The sequence below is a fragment of the Ochotona princeps genome, chromosome 9, assembly GCF_030435755.1.
Source record: "Ochotona princeps isolate mOchPri1 chromosome 9, mOchPri1.hap1, whole genome shotgun sequence".
Lineage (NCBI taxonomy): Eukaryota > Metazoa > Chordata > Mammalia > Lagomorpha > Ochotonidae > Ochotona > Ochotona princeps.
Genome location: NC_080840.1, coordinates 8,498,294 through 8,513,593, shown reverse-complemented (window position 1 = coordinate 8,513,593; position 15,300 = coordinate 8,498,294). Strand labels below are relative to the sequence as shown.

At 41.1% G+C, this 15,300-nt stretch overlaps 1 protein-coding gene across 1 annotated transcript in view; it reads right to left on the bottom strand.

The window, feature by feature from the left end:
* ADCY8 (adenylate cyclase 8) overlaps nt 1-15,300 on the bottom strand; it is a 225,053-nt gene that overhangs the window by 32,964 nt on the left and 176,789 nt on the right. Inside the window, exons 10-12 of the mRNA XM_004580732.2 lie at nt 14,715-14,916; nt 12,667-12,756; nt 6,631-6,803 (exon numbers count right to left, since the gene is read on the bottom strand). Of these exons, the coding sequence (XP_004580789.2) occupies nt 6,631-6,803; nt 12,667-12,756; nt 14,715-14,916 (465 nt within the window). The remainder of the gene's footprint in view (nt 1-6,630; nt 6,804-12,666; nt 12,757-14,714; nt 14,917-15,300) is intronic.

Below are 15,300 nucleotides of genomic sequence, written 5' to 3'. Positions count from 1 at the left end.
TCAACATATTGTTCAGCACATGATTATACAGGTGTTTTTCTTTGAAACCCTAGTAAACCCACTGTGTGGATGGACACCATCTGAAATACTACACATCCAGGATTGCCCATCCCCGGTTCTAAACACAGCAACAAACTTGGAGAGTTCCTAAGGTTATTTTTGCTGTGATTAATAGCCGTATATAAATAAATACAAGGGAATTGGAAGTAATTCAATGAAAAGTACTCTGACCACAAATGACATTAAGACCTGCAATCCATAGCTAGCTTTTTCACTTATAAGTAGTAGTCAATAATTTCCCTGCTGTAAAAGGAAATCAAAGATAGGGAAAGGCTGGTGGGTATAGACTAATATGTAATTATACAGAAGAAAAAAATTGTTAATGCAGTATGGTGACTATAGGTAACAATGCATACTATGTATTTCAAAAAATCTACAGCAAAAGACTTTGAATGTCTTCATCACAAAGAAATAATAAATGCTTACCCTGAGTTGAGCTTTACCCATTTACATGGTACCCCATCAATGCTGGCTATTTTTACAAGTCAATTGAAAAAGAGAGAAAAAAAATAATTAAAAAAAAAAAAAAACCCAGAAACCGAGACTATCTGTCTTTGAAAAGTGGGAATGAAAGCCTCTCTCTTTGAAAATTGGGTGATGAAATCTACATCAAAAATGATCAGGGCCAGCATTGAGGCACAGCTGATGAAGCCACTGCCTATGATGTCAGCATATCATGCTGTTATACTTCTGACTCAGCTGCCTGCTGACCTGCTAACACAGTAGACCATGGCCCACATGCTCGGGTCCCTGCACTCATGTGGGAGACCTGGATTTCAGCCTGGCCCAAGTCATGGCCACTGCAGTAATCTGGGGAGTGAACTAGCATATGGAATATATCTCTGTTTCTCCCTCTCTATGTAATTTTACAGTTCAATCTAATCTAAAAAAATAATAGAAAGTTATCATGGTACTAAATGAAATGATTAGTTCTAAAGAGATATGTGAACTCTTAAACCTTGTGCATAAGTGAGGAAGAATTGTTATAAAGATTATGAATCTTGACAATTCCAGTTATTTTCCAGGATGGAGCATTTCTAAGGATGGATATTTCTAAGAGAATGAATAAAAGGGACTCAAACTTATCAATAAGTTAGTTTCCCTTTCCATGGGGCTTCTAGAATCTGTCAACATCAATTTTCTTTGGTTCCATCCAGATAGCTTTAGGTGTCTGATTTTTCTTGAAATTATTCACTCAATTCATTATGGTATATGAAAGTCTTGTCTTGTAACACATCTTCTATCTTAAAGGTTTGTTTTCAATACCAAACATTTTTGATGAATCTTACAAGGATACTTTTGGTAACTATGGGTTATATGTAGCTTGGAAATCTCTGAGAGGCTATTTATACTATTTTGCTTACAGGTACCAAAATGAAGAAACAGCAATGTCAGAAAATAAGGCATACTGACGTGTATGTGTATGTGTGTGTGGTGGGGGTGGATGTGAAGGTGGTTTGGGGGATTGGAGAGGCAAGAATAGCTAATATAAAATGAAAGGCAAAGGAGATACTAGTCGCTTTTGTAAGCACCTATTTTGTAGCAAGGTGCAAGTTAGATCTTGAAAGGTTTTCATTGTTGAATTAGAATAAATGTCCTTTAAGTTCCACTGAGAAGAAAGGAATAGCATGAAAACTATCATTGCCACTTCCAAAATACAGAATGGAGATAAAAAGACAATCTCCCAGCACTATCACTGACAAGTTGGATTGGTAAATACTGGTATCAGCATTGTTTAGGCTCTTAGTAAACATATTTCATTGGCTTCCTAAATGAAGAATGTGGTCACTAACGGTTAGAAAAAAGAGAATCTGATTTTAGATTTTCTAACCTCAACTATATTGCATTAATGCATTCTAGTACAACAGAACTTCAACAGATTCATGGAAAATGCATTTAATGAAATCAAATCATGCGTGGTATTCAGAAAAAAAGTTGCACTCAAATTTATCTTTTAATTCAAATTTCTGTGAACCCTTTGGAGTACTTTCACATCTTACCTTTATTTTAAGAAGACAGCAAGGCATAAGTGGTAGGAAAATAGAATCTTCCTGATTATCAGTTATTTACAACTTAAAAAGCCAATAAGATAAAGCTCCCAGAGTAAGTTAGAAGGCTTAGTCAGATGTAATTACTATAAGTGTGAAATTCAAAATATCAATTCCAAAGCAAATGGTGTTTACATCATAGAGAGCACCCAATTTAAGAGAATCAGTGAGAAAAAGATAAAAGGGATTGTAGATGACAATTGGCTTCCTGTGGATCAATAGTGTGATACAATTCTAAATGAGCTGATGTGCTTTTTAGTCATCCATTCATTTACTACTTCATTCCACAAATACTGAGACACCTACTGCCGGATTCTCTAAGTGCTGACAATATGAACATGAGTAATGGCCCTTCTCCTCAAAACTTCCTATTCAAATGGAAATCTACGATGGCAACAGGGACTTAACTGCAATGACACCAAGTTATGTACGTAGACTAGAAAATGATGAATGGCCAGTGATAGAGTCACCAAGGAAGAGTGTGCTTGGATTGGGTTTTGAGAAAGATGGGCTGGACTTAAGGAGTTATCAGGCAAGGGAACACTTATGTAGAAGCTCTTTTGGGAAAGAGTATATGATTTTTCATGGCTACAAAATGGTGATTTGTAGGAGGTAAGATGGAAGAAATAAAAGCAGGCCAGGAAAACAGAACTTTGAAATCTTTATCAAGCTGGTTAAACGTTTGGCTTCTGGGAGGTATGGAACCCCTGGCGTCTTTAAAATATGTGATTTGGGGCTTAGCATGGTGACTCAGTGGCTAAATTCTCGCCTTACTAGGTCTGGGATCTCATATGGAGACTGGTTAGTGTTCTGGCTGCTCCACTTTACGTCCAGCTCTCTGCTTGTAGTCTGAGAAAGCAGTGGAGGATGGCCCAAAGCCATGAGATCCTGCACTCACATGGAAAACCCGGAAGAAGCTTCTGGCTCCTGGCTTTGCTTCTGGCTCCAGCTGCTGTAGCTACTTGGGGAGTGAACCAGTGGATGGGAGCTCTTTCTGTCTCTCCTCTCTGTAAGTCTAATCTGCCTTTCCAATAAAAAGAAAAAAGAAACAAATATTTATAAAAAAGCATAATTTGGCCAGATGGCTTTGGTGAGTGTGAAGTGAGAGTAGACGTTGGGAGAACAATTAGGAACAGATGAGGATGAGGAACTTTAACAGCTGAGTTTGTGCTATGGCAGGGACATGTGTAATAACAAGTGGCAGCACTTGATTCAAAATCTTGGCTGTCAAGAAGAGCACTGAAATAAACATTGGAGTTTATCTTTGCATCTGCCTTTATCAGACCTGATGCTCAGGAACACACAGCAGGAATTTCCCTGAATTAATTTAAGCTCCCCAAATGTGGATTATTCCCAATAGCCTGAACATTTGGTGAATGCCAGCCAGCTTCACTGTGACTACTGTCCTGTTGATCTGCAGTGCTGCCAAGCCTTTGTTGCTGCACACTTCATTGCTGAACCAAGTGAAACTCATTTTTTCCCTCTAGTCATACTTGAGCAGCTTAACCAGTGGTTTGAGTGTTGCTGCCAAGCAGGAGGTGGATGGTTTTCTCACCTGGGTTATAGTTTCATGGGTAAGGGGGCGGGGGTATTTCACCTGAGATGGAACCTAGCTCAATATACAGTCCCTCAGATCGGGTCTGTTACTTCAATTTCCTATGACTCTACTTTCCCTAAAAGGCAGTCAGCTTTGTTCATATCTCAGTTTCTATTTTGATGCTTATTTCTCCATGGTTATGGGAATCTGTTGCCAACAACCATCTTTTTTTTTTTTGGAACTGTTCTTTCTTTCAAACCTGGAAATACAATGGTAAATTCTTGAGCATGATTTAAAACATGTAAGAATTCATAAAGGTGGACTTTGGAACCAAACTTGAATCCAGTTCTGTTATTTACTAGGCATATGCACATGAGTGACTGTTGACTTGTCTTCGCCTGAGTTCTTTGGAAAGTTACTGTGAGGACTCAATAGGATAAAGCTGAGAAAATACGTGGTCTACGGTTATAGAAGACACACATTGATATCAACCATTTATGGAAAACTCTCATTCCTCAGCACTTGTGATTAAAACTACAACGAATGTGGGAAAACAAGCTAAGGGTGATCAACTGATCACCCTGATCCACAATAAAGAAAATGTGGATAGAGAATATATATGGAAGTGTACACACACACGCACACTTTCAGGCCTAAAAGAAGATAAAATGGTGTGACTGGCCACAACATGGATGAACCAAGAAGGTACTGTTTTAAGTGAAATAAGCATACAATAAGTTGTCACTCACATGAAATCTGAAAGAATTGAATTCTGGAAATCAGAGATTGGAAAGGTGGGTTGGAGGTAGAACTGGGAAGATGTTGATCTAATTATGTAAAATTTTAGACACCCATGTGAGCTAATATGTGTATCAAATAACTTGATTAGTCATTTTTTAAATGTATACATGGAGCAAAAAATTATATAGTATGCTATAAATATAGACAGATTTTGTCAGTTAAACACAGAAGTGATTCTTACAAATTCAGTGAGAAAAAGTTGAACAATCCAATAGAGAACTGGAAAAAGGGAATAAACTACCAATTCATTTACAAGCAAAATCAAATAATCAGTGAGTACACAAAATGATGCACACATGAGCCATAATCTTTGATTCAGCAGGGACTGAAAACCACTAATAGTGGTCTGGATGAGAATGAGGAGATGAGAGCTTCTGCTTATAAGAAGGGGGTTATTTTAGGAGGCATTTGGCAATGCAGCCCTTTAAAAAGTAGAAATTTCAAATAACCTACAATCCAGCAAAAACACTTTTATATAGTACATCTAGGAGGTATATTCAGGATGGTCATTGAAACATTTTGTATAATAGGAAAGACTGATCATCTATATATCTATTAGTAGATCAGAGAATACAAATATTTTGGCTATGTTCATATTGCATCATACTACAAATAACAGCTAAAAAGAGATCTATAGATATCAATCTGTATGGATTGGAAGAAGACAATATTGCGTAACAACCAAGTAACAACATAAATGATTTACAAAGACATAGCTAAATATGTGTTTTAAATACGAATGCAACCCTATGTATGCGAGCACATGCAGTGTGCTAGAGGTTGCTCTTGGCAGGAAGGGGGAAGAACGGCACTAGGGGATGAAATTTCAACAATCACTGTACAACTTTCTATTTATGAAAGTACCAAAGTAAGCATGGCTAATTGCTTGCATTGCTTCCAAAAGTTTGTTCAAAGGTGTTCAGACAATTTGTTTCCAGTGCATTTTCTGAGGCTCCTTGGGTTGCTTTGTCTTTCTCTTTGTCTGTTTGGCACTTATTCTGGCCTCAGCTATATTTGTGTGCTTTCTTCACCTCCAGCCAACCAGCGTAGTGCTCCATGTTTGACTCTTCTGTTCCTGCCTGTGTGGGGTCTGTTTCCCCAGAGGTATAGAAGAGGCAAATGATGACATTAGAATGTGTGCTCAGCACTGGAGAACTGTGACCAATAGGGAAGGGAGAAAGAAGGAACCGGAGAACACATTTCTGGCTTTCTTCTCCTCTGAGACATGTTTCCTCCACCAAGAAGCTTGCCCAGAAATGTTTCAATCATCTAAGAAAGGAGACATACCCAGGCATCCACCCACTCCCTTCACAGTTCAGTTGCCAAGGTAGACACTTGCATTTGCCTCCCAGACTTTTCTTCCTCACTTCCCATTACCCCTACTCCCAAGCACTGAGTTTGCATTAGCATTTAAACTTTGCCTCAGGCTCGTTTTACTAAGAAATCTAGGCTAAGACTTTTTTCTTTATGTATCTATACTTTAAAAATGATCCATGGTTTGGCAAAGTAGCCTAGTCGCTAAAGTCCTTGCCTCGCATGCATCAGGATCCCATATGGGCACCAGTTCGTGTCCCAGTAGCTCCACTTTCCATCCAGCTCTCTACCTGTGGCCTGGGAAAGCAGTAGAGGATACCCCAAATGCTTGGGACCTTACACTCATCTGGGAGACCTGGAAGAAGCTCTTTTCTTTGGATTGGCTCAGCTCTGACTGTTGGAGTCACTAGGGGAGTGAATTACTCTCTCACCTTCTCTCTTTAGGTCTGCCTTTCCAATAAAAACAAACAAATCTTAAAAAGAAAAAAATAATCCAGCACCAAGTGGATGTGTGCTCAGTACAGTTACTATAATTAATATGGCAATATGCAAGTTATGATCTGACCCTGTAAGTTTTACAGTTGTTCATACGAAAGAAATGACAAATTATCAGGTTTGCAGAGGAGTGGAGCTCCTATTTTGTTAATATTTACTCCAAATCTAAATTATCAGCTATCCATGTGACTGATGTAACTGAAGAGCAGGCATTTTGCCTAGGTCTATAAATTAGTGGATTCATGAGTTGAGACACAAATCAGTATCTAGTCAGCCCATAAGTTTCAATAACTGTCTTTTGATCATTTTTTCTCAGTGCTTTTGCTGGCGGGAGAAAGTTGAGCACATTTTGAACACAAAATGGTGGACACTTACTCTCCACTGTGATTCAGGTTGTCGTAACGCAGGAAGAGACCAGCATAGATGGTCTCAGTCAGCAGGGCATAGATGGCGATCATGATCAGCAGCACAGCCAGCTTCAGCACAGAGTTAAGTCGGAGGAAAACTGCACAGGTCACCATGGCCAACACTCCAGTGAAGACAAAGTACTGTCAACAGAGAAGGCAGGGATCAGAGGGGATAGGAGGGCAAGAGGCTCCCTCTCCCAGTGCTCGACACTGTGGGTGGAGTATTTCATCTTGGAGGTCCCAGAGCCTCTGGAAATTCAACAGGTCCCAACAGAACTCTTCATTTCCCTAGTCTCAAACCCACACTGCCTTTTTCTGAGAATGACGTCATGATTCACATCTTCCCCGAGCCAGAAGCCTTGTTGTCCACCAGAGTTCCTGTGTCTCAGGGCTCTGCATCCTCAAGCTCCTGTCCATCCGCCATTACCCTGTGACTGACCTTATTCTGCCAATAAATGTCAGCTCAGATATCCTTTTCTCTAAGCTTTCCTGGATGTCTACAGGTGCTTGAGATCCAGCTTATTCCTCTGAATATGCTATTAGTTATAAACATTTATAATCATTAAAGAACTGGAATGATGGAGTAGTCCCCACGTGTCACAGCTCAGCTAGATTTCAACCTTTGGTGGTGAGGTCTTCAGCCTATAAAGTCATCTCAAAGCATCATTCTGGATGGTGCATTCGGATTCTGACTATCCAATTGGAAACAAGAACAAAGCTTGGGTTGTCAAAAGCCCATTTAATAGTAATATTGTGATCTCTACTCACATTTTCTCTTTTTAGTATGCAAATGAACTGCTCAAGTTAGACTCATATTTCCATTTTGCAGATGAAGAAACTGAGGTTCATAAGACTTAAGCAAACTGAGATTTGTAGCTAAAAAAGTGTGATGCAGGTGATCCAGACACAGCCGGTTTGTGTACATGTAACTCTAGTGGGAACACTGGGCTTGATCATTTCTGAAATCCCTTCCAGTCTTGGCATACATGGATTTTGGTAACATTTTTTGGTCTTCTTTTTCTGGAGACAGGTAAAAACGGCCAAAATTCACGAAGAACATTTGAAGATGCATCTTCTGACTTATTAAGAGAAACTGATTTATTCATGTATCCTTTCTTCAACTACTGATAGCAACAAATCTGGATGTTCCCAGTGAAGGCATTGGCCTCGCTTCTGTGATGTGTGAGATAGGCTAAGGGGTAAGTAAGCATCCACTCTGCATCCTTGACTTTTGTCATTTTTTTTCTAATAGACCCAATTATGTCATTGGATCAAATGGAATAGAATCCTTTAAGAATGTTTCTTTCAGCCACATTGGTAGATAATTATTCTAGATGTTTCTGTGCGCAAGGATGCTATGTGTGAACTGTGCTCATTATTCAGAGTTTATTTTCTCCAGAGAAATTTCACAAACCCATTGTTTTATCCAGGAACAAAGGAAAGAGGAGGAGAAATGAAAGCTTTAGTTCCACTGCTGCCTGCACTGTGCATGCAAGGGTTGTGCAATGCAAGTTATGAACTGTATGTTGAATCAAAAGCTTGAACCTTTGGGATAGGAACTTATGGGGCTCCAAGAGCCGAGGTTTTTGAACGTAATAATCACTTATTGAAGCTAACTGAAATTAAGGTATGGTTCTACACTGGATGTGGAGAGGGCTAATAAGGGATAGCTCAGGTCTAAAATGGAAAGCAAGCACGAAAATGTGAATAACTCTACAGAATACTTTGCCAGCAGTGTGCTAAAACACAATGAGAGAATGGAAGTATAGCAAGTGTACTCTGTGGGGAGAAGGTGCCTGTGTGGAAGCCTGTGTGGGAGACATGAGTTTGAACTGAAGCATGAAGGATGGGGAGGATCTCACATGATAGAAACTGGGAAAACAATAGCATGAGTGCAAAATAATAAAGCAGCAGAATTAGCTCCTTGGGCTATGCTAGAGGATCATGAGTTAATGCCACAGGTGGCCAGAACAATTTCAGATGTTTTCTAAAGGGCTCCTGAAGGTCTACAAAGCAAGTATAATCATGCATTTGCACAATGGATCAATCAGCTGTATTAGTACCTTCTTGTCATCTCTGCCTACCATCCAGTTTCATGGAAAGAAATCCATTGGTTTAGAACTTTCTTCTTCAGAGTATAATGCTGAACCCTCCTGGGTGCAGTAAGCCATGTGTCATCAATCAGAATGAGATGGCTAGTCAACATCTAGCACATCGCTGTCTATTTTTTTTTTGTTACTTTGATTGTATGTTCGGGATGGGGCCAGGCACTAGGAGAAGAGAAAGCAGGGAGAAGTGCAGCTTTGTGAAAGCCTGGTGTAAACCTGTCTCTGTCTCTTGGGGTCTTGATCCCTGACTTGTTTTCTCCAACTTGGGAAGACACTGGGCTCAATACAGTGACTGTGCCTGTCAGGCAACAGTGTTTGTGATCTGCTGTGTTACTCAGGAAGACAGATCAAGTTGAGAGATGTAGATTGTATTGCTCAACCCTACCTACATGTATGATCATCAAAGCAGAAGATTAAGAAATAAAATGGAAGTTACAGAGACTAAAATTCAGGGACTACTGTGTCTGTATGCTGATGGAAGAAGAAATGCAGAAAAGCTGATTAGGAATTGTTGGGGATTTAAGGGGGAGAACTAGAACACAGTAGTGAAAAATGCACATAGGATATCCCAAAGATTAATCAGACAACAATTTTGAGAGGCTCATTCAAATGGATTTTGAGTGAATTTATTTCTATTTGTGTTGCCCGTTAATTTTAACTTGCAATATTAAACGAAGGAGTAAATTAAATGTACCATTTGGAAGTGAGTCTTTGTACTCTTATAAAGTAATGGGGTGCTCTGTTTTTTCCTATATCTTAAGTATTTATTTACTTATTTGAAAATTAAATTTACACGGATGGGATAGAGATATTCTACCTACTGGATCACATCCCAAATGCTACTAACAGAATTTTGGGGCTGGCCCAGTCACAAGCCTGGACCCATGCTAGTCTCCTACTTTGGTGGCAGGGATCCAGGTACTTAGCCCATGATTTGTTGTTTTCCTGGAATGACAGAGGGAAGATGGATAAGAAGCAGAGTAGCTGGGACTTTTTAAACCAACATGACAAGAACGGAAAATATCAGAAAAAGTTTCAAAAGTCACTGTGATCCAAAGGGATAATCCAAACTTACTAACTCATGTAGAACCTGATTCTTTGCCATTGTAACTGGTGGTGCAGACAGCACACTGAAGGGTCAACAGGCAAAGACAGAGACTGCTCTGTGACTCCCTGAGCCCGTAGCCCAATTTTCCATAGTCTAGGAATGAGAGTGTGTAAGTCTGCAGGGTCACTCAAGGTGCTGAGTGGAAACAGCTGAGCTGACTCTCCAAGCTCTATATTGGAAAGCATCTTTTAGAAAAAGTAAAGACTGGATGATGCCTAGTGAAAGTGTGAAAAAGGAGAGAAAATGTCAGGATGCCAAAACATGGATAATATCAACCCATGGTAACACTGACTTTCAGGGATCCGTTCAGAGCAAGCTCTGAATGCTCCTACAGTATGGTGAGCTGTTTACTCAGACACGCCACAGCATACCGTCAAGGGGCTTGATGTGAAAACGGAGGAGTTTGCATGGGAGCTCCTGAGGGCCCTCCATTGGAGAGATAGGCGTTCTTGCTTGTACGTGTGACTTGCATTCATGTTAACAACGCATGTTTCTGCCCTCTGTAATTTCTCAGATTACAGCTGGAACATGTCATTGTTCTTTCTCATTTTCTGTTTTCTTATTTTTTTTTCAGTAGCTTGCATGATCTCAATTCAGAATTCAACTATGCTTTATACCATAAGCTATCACAGTCTCATGTGCATATCAATGCAGTTTATAACATGACTTTGGACTGGGGGTTGTTCCTCATGAGGTGGCGTAGTGTGGCATTGGATGAGGAAACCAAAGCTCGCAGAGAAGAGGTGGTTTGCTGGGGGACACAGCAAGTCTTTCAAGGCATGGACTTCTAATTTCTGCTGGGTTGGCAGACAAATGCATAGACAGAGTAGCACAGCCACAGAGGAGAGGAAGGCAAAGGGCGCCTCAAGCTGATGCGTATAGTAGCTGCCTATCTGTCCTGCGGCCACAATTGAACTCTTCGGTTGTGGAGGGAAATAGTAAGACATTGGTTCATATTTATTTTTTCTGGCGTTTAAAAACATTTTTTCACTTTTGACTATCTTTCATGACAGACATGTACATTAGCACCACAGTACAGATATGTGTAACTCCATGTTTAATAATGTAAATGGACGGTGCAGTCTTTCTATTGGAAATAATAAGTATATGAGAGCTGGCATTTAATTAGTAGATATTTTGTGCCAGGCATGGCCCTAACTGTTTTACATCTATTAATTTGCTTAATTTTCAAAACCACCCAATGAGAAAGGTACTATATTACTGATTTTTATAGAACAAGAAACTGAGACATAGAAATGAAGCTGTGTGATCAAGAAGCTTAGCTACCACTTTCATAGGACTGGCATATCTATGATATCTGTAGCCCTAAGTTTGGAGGATCTGGTGTGAGGTCTAGGGTCGACAAAGTTGATTTAGAGTGAGGTGGAGGCACAGATTAATAGTTGATGAACATCTCCTCCATCTTAGGTGGTATGTTAGCAACTAAATATTCATCAGCTCATCTAAGCACCGTGAAAACAGGTAACTTTCTAGTATCTACCTTAAGGAGGTATTAATTTTCCCATTTTACTGATGAGGAAACTGAGGTTCAGAGAAAGTAAGACTCAATCTTACATTTCACTGTTAGCAAGTTACAGGGCCTGATTGGAGGGGAAACCCAGCTTTTGTCTTGCTCTGGCCATTCAATTCTTGACATACTCATTGTCCTCCAAACTTGGAACATGAACCCGTACTCTCCAAGGCAAGAGTTTCTCAGTGATCTGGCATTCCACAGAGAATGCTAATTTTGGTCCATTTCTTGCTGGAAGAAAGGGCTCATGTCTGTTCAGGTAATCCTGAAGAGAGCTGGTCCTGAGAAGAAGAGCTAGTTATTCCTCTAGGGACTGGGCCTGGATTCTGAAGTGTGGCATAGGGATAAGGCAGATACGGCTTAAATTACAATACCAGTTCTTGGTAGCTGTATGGAAAAAAAAGAAAGGAAGTGCAGAAAAAATGCAGGAAGGGAAACAGGGAAGGGGAAAGGAAGACAGGCAGGTGCAGGGCTGAGTGTACTAAGTAAGTTACCTTCTTGGGTCTCATTTCCTTTGGTACAACATGAAGAAGCAACAGACCCTGCCCCCCATCTCTTTGCAGGATTTCCTGATGTTATGGTTATCAGGTACCTGGCATGTGCGGGTGGAGGGAAGAGGGACTTGCTTTCCTCTCACAATGCTTGCCAGAGTGATTCTTTGCTGAGGAGATGCTCCTTCACCCATATGCTGGAGGTCTCTGAGTGTGACCTCAGGACGTGTCCACCCACAGGTCTCCAGGGATGGGGCTGGTTGGGGGGTATGAGGGAACCACTCAACTGCTAACTAACTAACTAACTAACTAACTAACTAACTAACTAACTTCTTCCTTCCTTCCTTCCTTCCTTCTTTCCTTCCTTCCTTCCTCCCTTTCTTCTTTCCTCCTGCAAACACTAAGCAGCGTGATTTAGACTATGGCACTGTCTATTACAGGATTTTTCAGACAAGTTAGGAGAAGGCAGCACTGAAGGAAATTATGAAAAGGGATAGAAAGAATAATGGGAGAGAGGAAGGGCATGAGCCAGGGAAGGGTGGAGGTCCAGAACAGGAAGAGGAGGGGACAGGAAAGATGACAGAAGCAGAAGATGTCAGGGAGAAGGAAGGAAAGAGAAAGGGAAGAAGAAATGAGAGGAGGCAGAAGCTGAACAAGGAAATGGGCCTCTTGGATTCTTTTTCAGGCCTTTCAGCCATTTCTGTGGGCTTGGAGGAGGTGGGGCTATCTCTCCGACTCTCATCAGGGGATGCTTATCAATAAATACCTCTGGGTAGGAGCAGATATCTGTAAACACAGCTGAGGAATTGAAAGTCAGGTTCTTCAAGGGTATCGACTTGTCAAAATCACACCACAGCTGCGGATTAAAAAAAAATAAAAGAACAACAACAACAAACAAAAACAAAAAACAAAAAACACAGGAACAACAAAGTCAGTGTGAGTGTCGGAAATGGAGCAGAGTGCTATCAGTCGAGGGGACTCAGCTCAGGCTGGGGTGCACTGGGTCCTAGACAGGGCTTCGTTTCAGAAGGGAAGGAGCAACTTTGATCTTTTTTATTTAGGAAACAAGTACAGGCTCAGAAATAGCTTTTGTGAGCTGATTGAGAACTCAACGTTTCTCAGTTGGCCTAATCACATGAGGTCACGGGAGTGTGCATGAGGGGCTCAGAAGAGAGAGGAGGGTGGCAGGAGAAGAGGGCTGGGGTAAGCTAACAGCCTGTCTCCTTTCAACAGCAGGTGGGCAGGGGATCTGAGGTCTCAAGGGACACGTATTCCAGAATGACAGTTAATGTGGCGGGGGTGATGGGCTTTCTAAGGACAGAATTTACTACTGGAGATCTTGTGTCTCTCATAAAAGCATAACTATCACTGGCCCAATGCCTCCTCTGTGCCAGACACTTAGTACAAAGCCTCACAGCCACCTTGGCATGGAGCTACCATTGTAATCCCCATTTTACAACTGGAAAAATGAAACTCTGAGAAGTAAAGTAACTTGTCCAGGGCCACTGAGATGGTAATGGGAGGAGCTGAGATTTGTGGGCAGGTCTATCTGACTCCAGCACCTCTGATCTTCCTAACACATGAGTGCAGCGTGGATGGTCCCAGTGGTTACCCTACCTAGAGCAATTGGGCTGGTTTCCAAGTCCTGTACCCCAGGAATATCCGACACACCATCAAGACTACCACTTCACAGCAGTTCCATTTCACCTGTCAGAATCTATAGGTTATCATTTGATGGTGATTTTCCTGTTTCTTTATTCCATGGAGTCCTTCAGTACAAGGACAACTACAAAGCATGGGTAGAGTCATTACAGAGTCAGTTTGGACACTGCATTTCAATTGAGTCACAGGCTGTGAATTGTGGGTGTCTGCATTTTGGATTCTGAAAACTTGGAGATCTTCTCTCAGCCCCAAGGGCACAGTGATGGTCTCAGCCACAAAAGGATTCCTCCCTTAGCTTCTCCCAACTAGCCATGTGCCAATTTTAAGACCTGGAATCAGAGAAATCACTCCTCAGACTTAGCTGCCTTAGTCATAAACACAGACTATTTGTGCATATATAGAAAACACCTGTAGCCACCATGACACCATTCTAGAGACAGTGAAGTCATTACAAGGTAGATTAACAAGAGGGACATATCACGTCAGTTGGATTTCACTTGAAATCATGATACTCAATTTTCATGGAACATGGTTTCCTCATCCATTAAATGGAGGCTGTGATACCCACCTGTAGCACATAGTAGGTACTCAATAATGGCAGTTCTATCATTTCCACTTCACCCACCCCACTCCCACTCTGAGAAATAACTCAGTATGAGAGAATGCGTGTGGGTCATGGAGTCAGACAGACCTTACTAGCAAGTTATTTCATGTCTCCGAGCCTCAGTTTCCTCAGCCATAAAGTGGGGATAATGAGACTTACCTCACGGGGTTTCTGTGAGGATTAGGTACGAAAACTTTCAAGCTCCCTCCTTCAGTGCATGGCACACAGTAGGTGAATATTGGTGACAAATGAATGGCAACTCTTACCAAATTACAATTGATTGGCCTGAGAGCAGAAAACTTAGAGGGCTTTGGAGTTTCTTTGTAGTAGATAACTCCCATGTTGGGAAAAAGACAATTACCCCACTTCGAGATGCACCTTTTGGACAGGAAGCACATCTTTGCTCATTGTGAGCTTAGGACCAGAGAGCAGCATAAGGGTAAGTGGTATTATTACGAAGGGCAATGCCAGAAACTGGAGGCTCCACAAGCTGCTAATTTCTGACTGTACACAAGACACACAGGCTTGGAAGGACTTGAGATGCTTACAATATTTAGGATGGCACCCAGGAAATTAATCAAGATGGAGGCAAAGATGATGACATTCCGGGCCAAATATGTCTCATTAATCCAACAGCACGTTTTCCGCAGGACAAGGGGCAAACACTTATAATCCTCTGCTGTGGTGATGAGGACCAGAGCTGAGTGCAGCATGATGAGAATGGAGAACTGGATGGTCATGGGCACCACTCTGTGGAGAAGCACAGAACACAGGGTTATGCAGCACCTAGCATTTGATCTCCACTTACACAGCAGTACTTTCTGTTATGTACAAATCTCCCTTCCCCACTCCTTGTAGCCAACCCTTCTTCCAAAGTTCCATTTGTTCAAGATAAGCACTACATGCTTAAGAGTTTTTTGTTTGTTTGTTTTATCTCTTGTTCACTAGTGTACTGTCTTTTGAGAAACTTTGCAATGAACATCAACTATTTGGCTTGAATTACGGATTCTCCCACCTTCTCCTTTACTTTTACCACTCACTTTCTCACTAGGCAACTGCTGCAAATGCAACATATCAGGAGAATTTTATCTCATTATTATGGGAGGAACACATGGCTTTTCTCCTTCAAAACAG